Source organism: Ambystoma mexicanum, chromosome 6q, assembly GCF_040938575.1.
Source record: "Ambystoma mexicanum isolate Mex_15411 chromosome 6q, UKY_AmexF1_1, whole genome shotgun sequence".
Taxonomy (NCBI): Eukaryota; Metazoa; Chordata; class Amphibia; order Caudata; family Ambystomatidae; genus Ambystoma; species Ambystoma mexicanum.
The window spans coordinates 1,040,806,259-1,040,818,898 of NC_090937.1; the positions used below are offsets into that span (position 1 = coordinate 1,040,806,259).

The 12,640-nt window shown below is 45.8% G+C and overlaps 1 protein-coding gene across 2 annotated transcripts in view; it reads left to right on the forward strand.

Moving 5' to 3' along the window:
• Positions 1 to 875: 875 nt before the first annotated feature.
• Positions 876 to 12,640, forward strand: part of MTMR7 (myotubularin related protein 7) — a 591,157-nt gene continuing 579,392 nt past the window's right edge. The window contains exon 1 of one of the 2 annotated variants that reach the window (XM_069631578.1): positions 876 to 1,088. In XM_069631578.1, the coding sequence (XP_069487679.1) occupies positions 1,065 to 1,088 (24 nt within the window). In that variant the 5' untranslated portion in view covers positions 876 to 1,064. Of the gene's footprint in view, positions 1,089 to 1,116; positions 1,479 to 12,640 lie in introns of those variants that run through there. The other variant, XM_069631577.1, reaches the window with a different exon arrangement.

Consider the following 12,640-nt stretch of genomic DNA (forward strand, 5'->3'; position numbering starts at 1 on the left):
TGTTTAATGAGCCTGAGCTGTGAGGTATGTGAGAGTGCAACTAATCTGCCATCTTCTGGGACCAACGCTTTCTTTTAAATGGCATTCCACTGCTAGTACAATCGTTTTTGAGGGAAGCATTATGGGAGGGTGCCAGGGTGTACACGTGGATGGACAAATAATTCAGTAAGAAGAAAACACCCTTTCGGGCAGAGGTGTAAAAAGGCATTTTGCTTCATTAACTTCTACAATGTCACTGTGATATCATGTAGAATCAAAGTTCACTTGGCATCACTTCTTGTGATGTAATGTGTTAAAGGGTCATAATGTCACTTGCACTCTCTCTCCCTGACATTTTGGTAACTTCACTATGTCACACAAATATAATACATGTACAAACCTGCCATCGCCGGGTCTGCGACTATATTTGTCATCCTACTGTCATCAATTTCTCTGGTCACATTAACCAAGCTCCTGCTACTTTTCCCTTTACGTTATATATGCACACATTGTTATGTTATTGTGATGTATGCCGCGCACAGCTGCCATTTTCACGTTTTCATTCACACAAAAAAGCGTCTTTGCTGATTGCTCTGCACGCGTGGCGCACATGAACGATACGCGGAGAGCAAAGGTTTCTGGGTCCAGCCCTGGGAGCCCCGCAGCCAGGGGCGTTGCTGGGGGGGGGGGCTATAGCCCCCGGTCTTTTGGCTGTAGCCCCGGATAGAATCTCAGGAGCTACAGCCAAAAGACTAGCTAGCCCCTAGTCCCAACAGTTCCGACATCAGCATAGCCCCGGGTCTTTTCCAGACCTAGCAACTCCCCTGGCCGCAGCTGCGGGAATCTGGCGCGCTCTAGGGCCGCGCGGCAGCGGGGGAGGAAGTCCCCCATGCACGTGCACCTGGAGCAGGAATGGGCGGGCCGGCCGCCTGCCTGGCGACGTCAGATGGCCTCTCTGCCGCGCGATGACAGGCCCGAGACCCGGGGGTCCTTGTTGCTGCTAGCCCTCCCATGACGCGCCGATGACGCGCCGCCCCCACGCCCCGCAGGATTTGGGGAGGTGAGGGCAAGTGCTGCTGGACGTCATGGAGCACATCCGGATGCCCAAGGTTGGTGCTGAGGCAGTGATGGAGAGGCAGTGATGGAGAGATGGGCAGGAGGACACCCGCTAAGGCGGGACCTCTTCGCCTAAGGGATGAAGGGCATAGCTGGCAGCTGCCACCTGCCGCGATTACACCCCCATGCCACCTCCCCTCCGTATAGGAGTTAAATCCCCATTATCCGAGTCTTTCCCAGGCTGCCGTTATAGATCTGTATCGATGAATGGACACGCTGTACATTGACGGGCTGAGCAGAGCTTGCAGGATTTTAACCCGCTGTTCAGTCAGGTTTTTTTAACCCGCTGTTCAGTCAGATTTTTGTAACGAGAGCGCGATTGTTGTTTTTTTCTCAGAAAGATGCATGCAGCCAGGCAAGGAGATGCTCATTCTGTTAAACAGGTACATTTTCAGGGCCACCTACTGCTCCTGTCAGAAGGAAAGCTTTCATTCATACAGTCCCTGGCCCCTCCTCCCCATACTCGCGTTTTTCCTATCGAGCGAGGGTTTGCAACGCTTCTGAAGGTTTGCCGATCATTTCTTGCAATTATTTCTGATGTATGTTAATGCATGGCATGCATGTACCGACAACCTGCATTCGTAAAGTACGGGGTCATCAGCACACCGTTAGTGAGTCGTCCTTGAATATCCGAATCGTTTTAAAGGGAGACTCCGGGCCTGAGTTAGAGACCTTACTAAATATACCGTGAAAAACCGACATTCTTCCCTCCAGTTTCCAGCACCATCATTCTGAGATGTTTGCAAAGCCTGCCTTTAGACCCCCGCCATGCCAGCTCAGGGGAGTCTTTCAAGGTCTCCTGCAAGCTGGTGTGGTGGGAGAAGGCGGGCAGGCGCCTTATTGAAATTAAATGCTCTCCCCTCTGCAGCGGAGTGCATCTTATAGCAATAGGGCACCTGCCGTGCTTATGTAAGAATTTGGCGCTCCCCCTGCCCCATGACAAGGGGCAAGCGTGAAGGCGTGAAGGCTGGCGGGAGGGTGCATGGGTGAAGCAGCGTCACATTTTTGTTTTGCTGCCTGGGGCGAGCGGCTTCTAAGACCGTCCCTGGATGGGTGGAAACGCTGGAGGAGAAATGTGCTTTCCAGCAGCAAAAGCTGCTAAAATCTGTCTTTGCAACAGAAACATGTGTTCCAGTGGCTTAGCAAGCATCTCTCTTAAGAATGCCACTTTTCAAATTCAAGAACGTTTTCTTAAACTTTAATTGAACTAAAAAAGTGGTGCTGCAGTTAGAGAAATGCTATCGCTGTGGGCTCCAAGGGTGCCGTTAAGGTCTGCAACTTTTGGCTGGTGCAGGAAGGGTGTTCTGGCCTCTGAATGCAGTCCTTGCCAGCCCCTCGCATGTGAGGTAGTTGGCAAGGCTGTTGCCATTCTGTAAATCACGGCTTTGCAGGAGTTCACGGCTTTGCAGGAGTGGCGGGTTTCGTTTATTGTATCAGACAAGAACAGGTATACAGCCAATAAATGAGTCTGCTAACACTGTTCCTAGTCAGAAGCACACCCTATCCCTGTGGTAATGCTATCCCTAGGTCAATGGTGGTGCGCCGCCTAGCTAATAGAAAAGAGGGAGAGAAACTGTGGCTATCTCTACAATTTGCTTATCACAGAATATCTATAAACAATTCACCCTTTTAACATTCTGGACATTTCAAAGGGGAATTTATCCTTTGCCAATTAGCGATTCTTTATTCACCCACAACGAAGTATGTGCACAGAGTGTATGCTTCAGGATTTAAAGGACAAGGTTGGATAAAAGATTGGAATGGAAATCGCCAGCTTCAGATTTCTGGAGTTATCCTAACAAGAAGAAGAAGAAGAAGAAGAATTTGGGGTGAAACAAGTTAATTAGTAAACTAGCTGTTCATTATTCCAGCTCAAATGTAACTCTCATGTGAGTAGTTAACTCAAACCAGTATCATCAATACTGTGTCGGCAAGAGAGCCGATATAGGTGGTCAATTCAAACACATAGTATCCCAAACATTTTTTAAGGATATCATCGCAGGCAAAAGGTCGACTGGTTTCAATGACACAATTATTGAGGTCATCTTCTTCGGGACCAGTAATTTAAGTAGTGCGATCAGTCACTGTTGTCCATCAGGTAGAGTAGAACATCCAGCCCAGACCTAGAAAAAAGTTGGACAGATGTTCACGAGGTCTTGTGTAGTGGACAATACTTTATATGGCAAAACATGCCACAAGCTAATGTTCGAAGACATGTCATAATTGACTACATAGACCTGTTCCTCGTAAGGGGTGTGCCCCCTTTGGACACTAGTCCCCATTGATTACCTCCTGTGTGACCCATAACAGACAGTGCTGTATATCCATCACTTATCAAAAAGTGTCCATGGGTTGAATGTTTTTTGAAATATTGTGGCCTGTTTATATGGTCCACATGATACTTACCTTGAGACCCAACTCCAGGGCTTAAGGGAACAGGTGGAGATGGATGTTCAGGATGTGAGCAGTCCTTTTCTTAGTGGTCCATCTCGCTGGTTTCAGACAAGGCACACATAGTATGGGCACAAACAAAAGGAAGGATTTTTTTTAGATCTAAGTGGCATTATGATCTATTCACACTCCCCACATTCCACATGTGTTTAATACTTGTTGTGCCGTCAGTTTCTTGAAATGATCGGAGTGTGAGCCGTTATGAGACATTCAGCATGCCTGCTTTTTTTTTTCTTTTCAGTACAGCTCAAGGTAACAAAGACCTGATCGGTCCTCCATTCACTCATGACTGTGAATATGCAGCCCGAGGTTGTGGGGAATGTGAATGGATGATAATTCCACTTGGATCTAAACATCCTTCTTTTTGTTTGTGCCCATTCTATGTGTGCCTTGTCTGAAAACTAGCGAGACGGACCACTAAGAAATGGACCGCTCACATCCTGAACATCCATCTCCACCTGTCCCCTTAAGCCCTGGAGCTCGGTCTCAAGGTAATTGTCATGTGGACCATATAAACAGGCCACAATACTTCAAAAATCATTCAACCCTTGGCAATATTTGATAAATGATGGATATGTAGAACTGTCTGTTATGGGTCACACAGGAGGTAATCACTGGCGACTAGTGCCCAAGGGGGGCACTCCCCTCACGGGGAACAGGTCTATGTTGTCAATTATGACATATGTCTTCGAACATTAGCTTGTGGCATGTTTTGCCATATAAAGCATTGTCCACTACTTGACACCTCGTGAACATCTGTCCAACTTTCTTCTAGGTCTGGGCTGGATTCTCTACTCTACCTGATGGACAACAATGACTGATCGCACTATTTAAATCACTGGTCCTGAAGAAGATGACTGAAACCGGTCGACCTTTTCCATGCAATGATATCCTTAACATTTTTGGTGGATAATGTGTTTGAAATCACTACCTATATCGGCTCTCTTGCTGACGCAGGATTGATGATACTGGTTTGATTTAACTACTGTCAAGAGAGTCACGTTTGAGCTGGAATAATGAACAGCTATTTTACTAATTAACTAGTTTCACCCCAAACTCGTTTTATTCCAATCTTTTATCCAACCATGTCTTTTAAGTTCTGCACCTTGCACTCTGTGCACATGCTTCGTTGTGGGTGAATAAAGAATGGCTTGTTGCCAAAGGACAAAGTCCCCTTTTGATATGTCCGGAATGTTCAAAGGTTGGGAAATGGCTGAATTGTTTTTAGATACTCTGTGATAAGCACATTGTAGACATGGGGACAGTTTCTCTCCTTCTGTTCTATTAGATAGGCAGTGTACCGCCATTGACCTAGGGATTGCACTACCCTACAGGGATAGGGTGTGCTACTGACTACGGACAGTGTTAGCAGACTCATTTATTGATTGTATGAAAAACTCATGTATGCACTTAAGTGTGCTCTATACCTGTTCTTGTCTGATGCAATATATCCAGTATCTAACAGTAGAGCCTCTACCCGGTGAGCGTTTATAAATTGTTTTTGTCCTTGATTGTTCTTGTGCAGTCTTTGTTTATTGCCGCCACTCCTGTATTACACCGGAATGCATGTCTTCATGGAAAAGTGTCTCACTGAACTTTTGCATTTTAACATGCACCTCTGAATTAGACCCAGAGTCACAGGCCCTGAGTCATGGCTGTGATGAGAACGCTGAATGTCACGGCAGGCCTCATTCCACCTTCACGGCATCGATTGAAAGAATTGAATTTCGCTGTGAGGAAAACTCAGTGATCTGCAAGGTTAAAAGTTTTCAGTTAACTCTTCATTCCACGACTACTGCACATGTCTTTATCTTATCACATATTTTATCTCCTGTATCCCTTTCAAAGGCACCACTTCCTGCATCCAGCATCACAAGATGCACCTTTTTGATACAGCTAAGCTTTTTTGATCTGGTTGGAGATACCTTCCCTTGCTGACCGATAATGAAGAAACATAGATTAGGTGCGCCCTAGTGTCAGTGACCTGTTCACTCGTGCATAACCGCTACATGCTGCTGAAAGCTCTGTTACAGTTGCTGTATTTTGTAAGGGTCAGCGGAGCCGTTTATGTTGGTGAAAGATTTGCAGATGGTTATTTCAAAGAGCTTTATTTATTTGCTACTTCTTGGTGGATTTGTGTATTTGCAATTGTTGTGCATTGCTTTGCCCTCATTACATTATGATGATTTATACTGTGCACCTCTGCCATTTGCATGGTCTTCAGGCGCTCACATGATTATGGTCTCTGTTCTTGTGTTTGCCCCCTTAGCATAATCTTAGGCATAATAAACAGCCTTCTGTTCCTTCCACCACATGGACAGAAGTTTGTTACTGTGTCTGAAAATATTGTGCTACATTTGCAAACACAACCTTGCACCCATTTATGTATCTTAAATAGTAATTACTCGATATATAGGACATTCATAAAGAAATATGGTCCCTTGACATTGTGTTTTGAGAAGGTGATGTCCCCACCTCAAATCATTATTAAAAATGACCCTTCATAACTGGTAATTACAATGAAAGTTTCCAAAATGTGTCTGTTATTCTTTGCAAACACAGCACAATACTGCTAGACATAGTAAAAATAATTCCACCTAGTCCAGTGAACTGTAGTCTTTTTACAGTTTCTAAAAGTAATGTGTCACAGTGCAGAATCTCTGAGCGGAGGGAGGTAGGCAGTCCTTCGGTGCTCCTTATCTTGCTCTCGGTATGCAGTAGAAGCAGCCGTACGCCGATAGTTGCGTGAAGCCGAGTGAAAACATACATACACTTTAAAAAAAAGAAATGTTGTGTGTGTTGCATGTAAGAGTATGAATGTGTGCTTGTTTGCGCAAGTGCAAGGTGTGCAAATCTGTGTCTGTAAGTTTGTTAGCAGTATTGCACCACGCCCTACTGATGGGCCCCTGGGACAATATTTCATCCAAATAGATTTCCTTACATTTACTTCACGTAATTCCCCATGTTTAGTTTAAATCTCTGGTAACGCTTTGCAGAGCAATCATTGGCCTTTATTTGATGGACACTCTGCTCTATCATTTCTCTTTAAGGTTTAGGCGTGCGCACGTTGCTTGATAGGTTGCTGCTTTTAGCTGTGTAAACTAAGTGTGCTCTTGTTATGAAATTGTTCCTCACAAATAAACCATCATTGCATTGCTCATAAGGATTTAAAAAAACTAAAAATAGCTCTGACAATTGTTAGCAAAGTATCCCAAAACTAAAATTTGTATATGCTGACAATGTCACAATCCAGATACGGCTCTAATGGCAATCGATGTTGCTGACATGTATGGTGAGCCATCTAGATAAATGACCAGAAATGCCTAACTTGGGGGCTTTTGTTGTTTGTGCTGGAACCCACAAGTTAAATACTTAGGATTGGTTCTAACTAGTAATAATGACAAATGTTTTGCTTTACGTTTTTGAATCTCTTTGAATTGCAGTGCTTTTTGAGAAATGGTTGAATCTTCTGATGTCGCTCCTGTTTCATGTCAATCTTGTAAAGCTGTCAGTTCTCCCTGTGGAGTTACATGACCGCCTCAAACGGCGTGAACTGAATGGCCAGGTAGGCTGCTACTGCGAGAAGTATTGCATCTACTTGCAAGGCACCCCCAGCCTTCATAAACAAAAATAAATAAAGTCCAGGAGGCTCTGGTCACATGCTTGCCAAGAAATGAAACTGACCTGGTAACAGGAGAACTAAGATTGACATAGATGTGAACATTTCCATAAGTTTAAATTGACTATCATAACTAGTGATTTTCTCAGCAACAATAAGTCACACTGCATCTGTTCATAGGTCATTTGAAAGCTAGTAATAAGCTGGTTATTCTGATGTGATCCACGTGTGATTTTTGAAATCCCGTGATCACCTGAATTCTGTTTCTGGCTGCCCCAAAAATGTCCAGAATTTAGGAATTGGCAAGCTGGTGGAGGCAAAATGAGGTATCTGGAGAGTAAATTGCATGTTCATAACTATTACACTTTTTGTATAAATGACAAAAAATTATCATGTGCCTAGGCACCATGGTGCGAACATGAGGGACGTCTAAATGGATATGGCACGATGAGAGGAGCATACACATATATATATATTCTGATGATTATTGGTAAAATAAAAATAGCTACCATGTAGGGACCTTTTTAGGTGAAAATTTGCAAACTAATATATACAAGAATGTCACTCTAGACAGTGGATTTATCTCCTCCCTTCCATTTTCCATAATTTAAATGTCACCAATCCCGGAACCTATCGGTGGTCAGGGGGTGGAGAGAGAGAAGGGTTATTGTCCAATCCTGGTTGCGCGATTATAAATTTGCACCTCCTTAGATTATTGGGTGAGATGAGTGGTTTATAAAGTGAATGCACTATGAAAGAAGATAGAGCTGCTAAAAAAATTGACAGCTGTCAGCTGCCAAAAATCACCAAAGGAGATCTGCTGAAATTGCATCTGGGTGGAGCTTGGAAGAGGGCTGAAGCTGTCTATTAGTGGGGAGGCCTAAAAGCTATCTGTGCCCTATGGTGAAGAGCTGGGAGCCATCCTTGACAGTGGTGTGACCAGACCCCTATCCTGTCGTCCCAAAGAGGGTCCTGGAATGCAACTGGCTTTCCTGAATTTTTTAAACAGAGGTTTTCAATGTAAGTAGAATTGAGCCATTTGAAACTTAATGTGTGGGGGAATCGGCTTGTCTTAACTTAACAGCGGGGGCGGGGGAGGCAAACTGTGTAGATTCTTAGCATATTTGACTGAATATTAATGTAATTAATTCCCCTATAGCAAAACACTACACGGTGATTTTTGTTAACATTTGAAATTAATAAAGCTCATTCCCATTTTATGCTAAAAACTATAGCCTGTAATGTAATTGGGTAAACCTAGTCTTCCTGTTAACCCCGACTTCTTTAAAGAAGAGGGGTGTCCTTGTATCAAAACTAAAATCCCTAAAACTGTCCACATCCCCCACACAGGCCTTTTAAGTGAAGGTCAGTCTGAACCACGCAATTAATATCTATCCCCATTTTCCTGTCCGCCTTTCCCTACATGGGTCCTGAAGTGAAGCAGGGGGGCGAGGCTGAAAAACCCGTTCATAACTATCCACATCTACCAAAACTCGCCTTTAATTGAAGGGGGGGGGGTCTAAAAAACAAAATTAATATCTGTCCCCATTTCAAAACTCTGGCCTTTCACTTTCAGTAGAGGGGTGCTGTAAGTAACTGTCTGGTTTTGGGGTTGTGGCAGAAAAAGTGTCTTATCAACGGTGAATTGAATAAAATGTCTGATTAGAAAAGTGCACTGTATACTAAAAGTTGGTTAAAGTAAGAGTTGTGAAGCATTGCTGAGAGACAGCACCAGTTACAATTTGTTTTAAATGTGATCAAGTTGAACCAAACTGTTAGCCTTTTTAAGCGTGCAGGAAAATCGAAATATGCAGTGCATATGTAAATTGATTTTGTTCCTTGACCAGTGTAGATTATTCTTCATATTGAAATCCGCATGGTGCCAAGGTCTGATGTGCTACATGCTATAGAAAAGTGAACCCCAGAAAGGATTGCGATTTGTGTTCTCCAAACAAACTTGTGTTATTTATTTATGTAAAAAGAATTTTAATTGTGAGGCACAGAGAAGATGGCATGTGTAGTTTTAGTGCGATCTTCTTGGCTTAGGGGAGGGATCTAACCAGCACTATACGAGTCTGAAATGGAGTTGAACAAAAGAATCCATTAAACAGTTTGTTGTGTGACAAATGGATTGGGGAGGGAAGTAACTCCCGGACTAAGTGTGGCTTCTAAATAAACCATTAAATCCCTCAGCTTTTAAACCTATTTTGCACCCTTCGAATGTACACCACAAAATCCTTTGTCAAGAAATTTGACTCCATTATAAAAAACTTCATATAAGGAAGAAATAAAATCAGATAATCTTCTAAATGTATGCATTTGCCACTTAAGGAGGGACAAATCCTACATTTCCTGAAGCCAAGTCGACCTATCTGGATAAATGAGAGACTTCCACCCACACAGAATAATCTTCTTTGCAACCGATGTGAATTATTGACATTCATTCTGATGTTCATTGGTAGACTGGTAGTGGCCAGTGAATGGTTGAAAACGTTCTATCACATATAGGGGAAATGGTGGGTGTATTAGTTGGCTGACTCAGCCACAAGCTAAAATGCAATTGTGCGACGGGATCACCAAGATTCACAAAGCTCCATCTTGGATGTGTTTATGACAGGCATATTATCAAAGAGCTGCTCTGACAAGAGCATGATGTATTTGACCTTGTTTAGGACTGGCAGGACATGATGCCAGGATACCTGACCAACTTAGCCCAACTTCAATATTTTCACTGTAAGTTACGACCTCAGATATCAGCTTGAGTATGAGTTGCATGCCTTGCACCCAAAAAATGCATACATACACATACTTTGATAAATCTTATGTTTCCATCTCTTCTTTCCTGATAGCAGCCTCTCCTCCTGTGACCAGGCGACAACAGCCGCTACCTGATCCTGACGCTAGGGGCGGCTATTTGAGAGAGTACCACATGAGGGAATCCGAACCTCGTGGGGAGAGGTTGGTGTCATCAGATGAGACGTGGTATCCTCCTTTCCGATACGCCCTTCCATTCCTCATGCTTTAATGGCATATTGTGATACGCCCCTCACCCACCCCACATCCCACAAGACTTGCTGATAACCTCCAACCATGTTATGTAATGACAAAGGCTGACTATCCATCTTGTATGTATGAGTCCTTTAAAGATACTGGGATGTCCAAAATGGCCGCCAGCACAGTGTAGACATGCTGACGGCGCTCTCTGGACCCCCGCAGCAACAAAGGGCTAATAGCTGACATCGGACTGACCCCCACAGGGTGGGGGGTGCCCAGTGCGAGAGCTGACATCCGCAGAAAACAGGGAAAGGACCCAGCAACGCGCCATCAACGGAGGCCGAGGCCGCCCGCTTCACCTTCCAGCACAGTGACATCCCCCTCTGTGCCCAACATTACCCTACGCAGGTGCGGCGGGTGGACCACATGGCACGCCGGGAGGTCTTGAGTAACGAATATCATCCGACCCCCTGTGGCGTGCTCCGCAAACGGACCTCGAGGGTGGACAGACCTGGAGTCTTCAGCCCGCGGCCCCATAGCCCCCAATCAACATGACGGCTGTGGCAGACTGCGAGCAGCTTCTGCAAAGGGAGAGGCGACCGGATCATCATCTCCATGCACGGCATCATCAAAGTTAGGTGAATAATCCTGACTGCCCTGCATCTCAGGCCTGCTCCCTCCATCTGGCCTGGCCACAGCGAGGAGAGACTGGCCACTGCACCAGACAGGGTCACAGGCCCACGACTCCAGGGCTACCACCCAACGTGCCGTGCTTCACTACACTACCTAACTCGTGCCCCCAAGCGGGCCCAACTACAGCAGCAGCTGCGGACGTAAGGCAAAAAAGGCCCATAGACCAAAGCCACGCCAGACATAACCGGGGCACCTGCGGAGAGACGTGCCCCACCCCCCGCTCACCGTCTCATATAAGGGATGTGGGACCCTATACGAATTTGCAGCAAGTAGCATCTAACACGACCCTTTGTAGCACAACACCTGCCTGATAAGGAACACATAAGCAGACAAAGGTGTATACCATCCTGGAAAGAATCCTGTGCGCCCTCTGCGTCTCCCCCAACATATTGCAGCGTACAGAGGGAGTGGGAACGCAGAGGCGCGGTGCTCCCAAGCCCCTCGCTTCGCTTGACCACCAACCTCGGACACCTCACACTAATGGCCTCCTCAACAGAAAGAACATTAAGAAACACCCTGCAGTGACTCGCCCTAAGGCACACCTGGGCAGTTTAGGAGAGCCAACCCCAACAACAGGAAAAAGTCCAGTCAAGCCACTGCTGGTGGTGTGGAGTGGGGTAACTCGCTGGAGATGACGTTGGGAAACCGCACCACGAGCCCTGAAGTCAAGCAAGGGGTTGCAAGGCGGCGAGCAGTTCGGACCCTGGCTAAGAGAGGCGCACCAGCAGAAGTTGAAGGACCATGTTTCAAAAGAGCAAGGGAAGAGGGGGTAGAGCAACACAAACTCAGGGGGACACGCCTGGCTCTCTACCAACCATCTGGCCAGTGCAGGATATGAGGGCCCTGCCCAAACGGTCACGAAGAAATGACAGGAACCAGCACCACGAACCAGGCGGACCCTTCTGCTACCCCCATGTCAAGAGAAGACTTCAGGGGAGATATGCTAGCATTACAGGACAGCCTAGCCAAGACCTTCCAGGAGCAATTTCAACTAATAAGGTCGGATCTAACCTCAGCGTTGGGGGAAATCCGACAAGACATGAGGCAGTTGGGCGAACAAACCGATATTCTGGAAAGCGGCCTGCAAGAGGTGGATAAGGAGACAACGGCCAACAATGAGGCTATAGAGCACCTAGATAATGCTATGCGGAATTTGGACATTCAAATGGAAGACATGGAAAACAAATCCCGCAGGATCAACATAAGGGTGAAGATGCTTCCGGTATCGGCCTCGCAGAGAGAGCTCAAGAGAGAAGTTCAGAATATCTTTGCCGAAATTCTGGATGAAAAGACCCCAGACGTCATAGAGCTAGACCGCATCCACAGAGTGGGTAGGATGGTCAAAGGGCCGGGAGCAAGTCCAAGGGACATACTTGCAGCTTTCACCAGGTACGCACAAAAGGGAAAGTCCTCACGGAAGCGGGAAGCTATCATGTACCAAGGGCAGCAAATAGCACTATACCAAGACCTGGCCAATAGCACGCTCATAAAGAGAAGACAGATTGCTCCAGTAACAAAAGCACTTAATGAACGGGGCGTGCGATACAAATGGACCTTCCCGTTTGGCCTAGTGTTTGACTGGAAGGAGGTCAGAGACAAGCCACGTCGGTACAAGAGGGAGCTGACATTATGCAATTGGATTTAGAAGAAGCGCATACAACAACGGGAAAAAAGGCCTCAAATTCCAGACCAAGGCCCTGGGAATGGACTACAGTGGGGGAAAAAAGGAGAAGAGGCGAGAGCAGGCAGACCCCCCTGGAAGGAAGGAGAGCAGGATGCAGAGGAGGT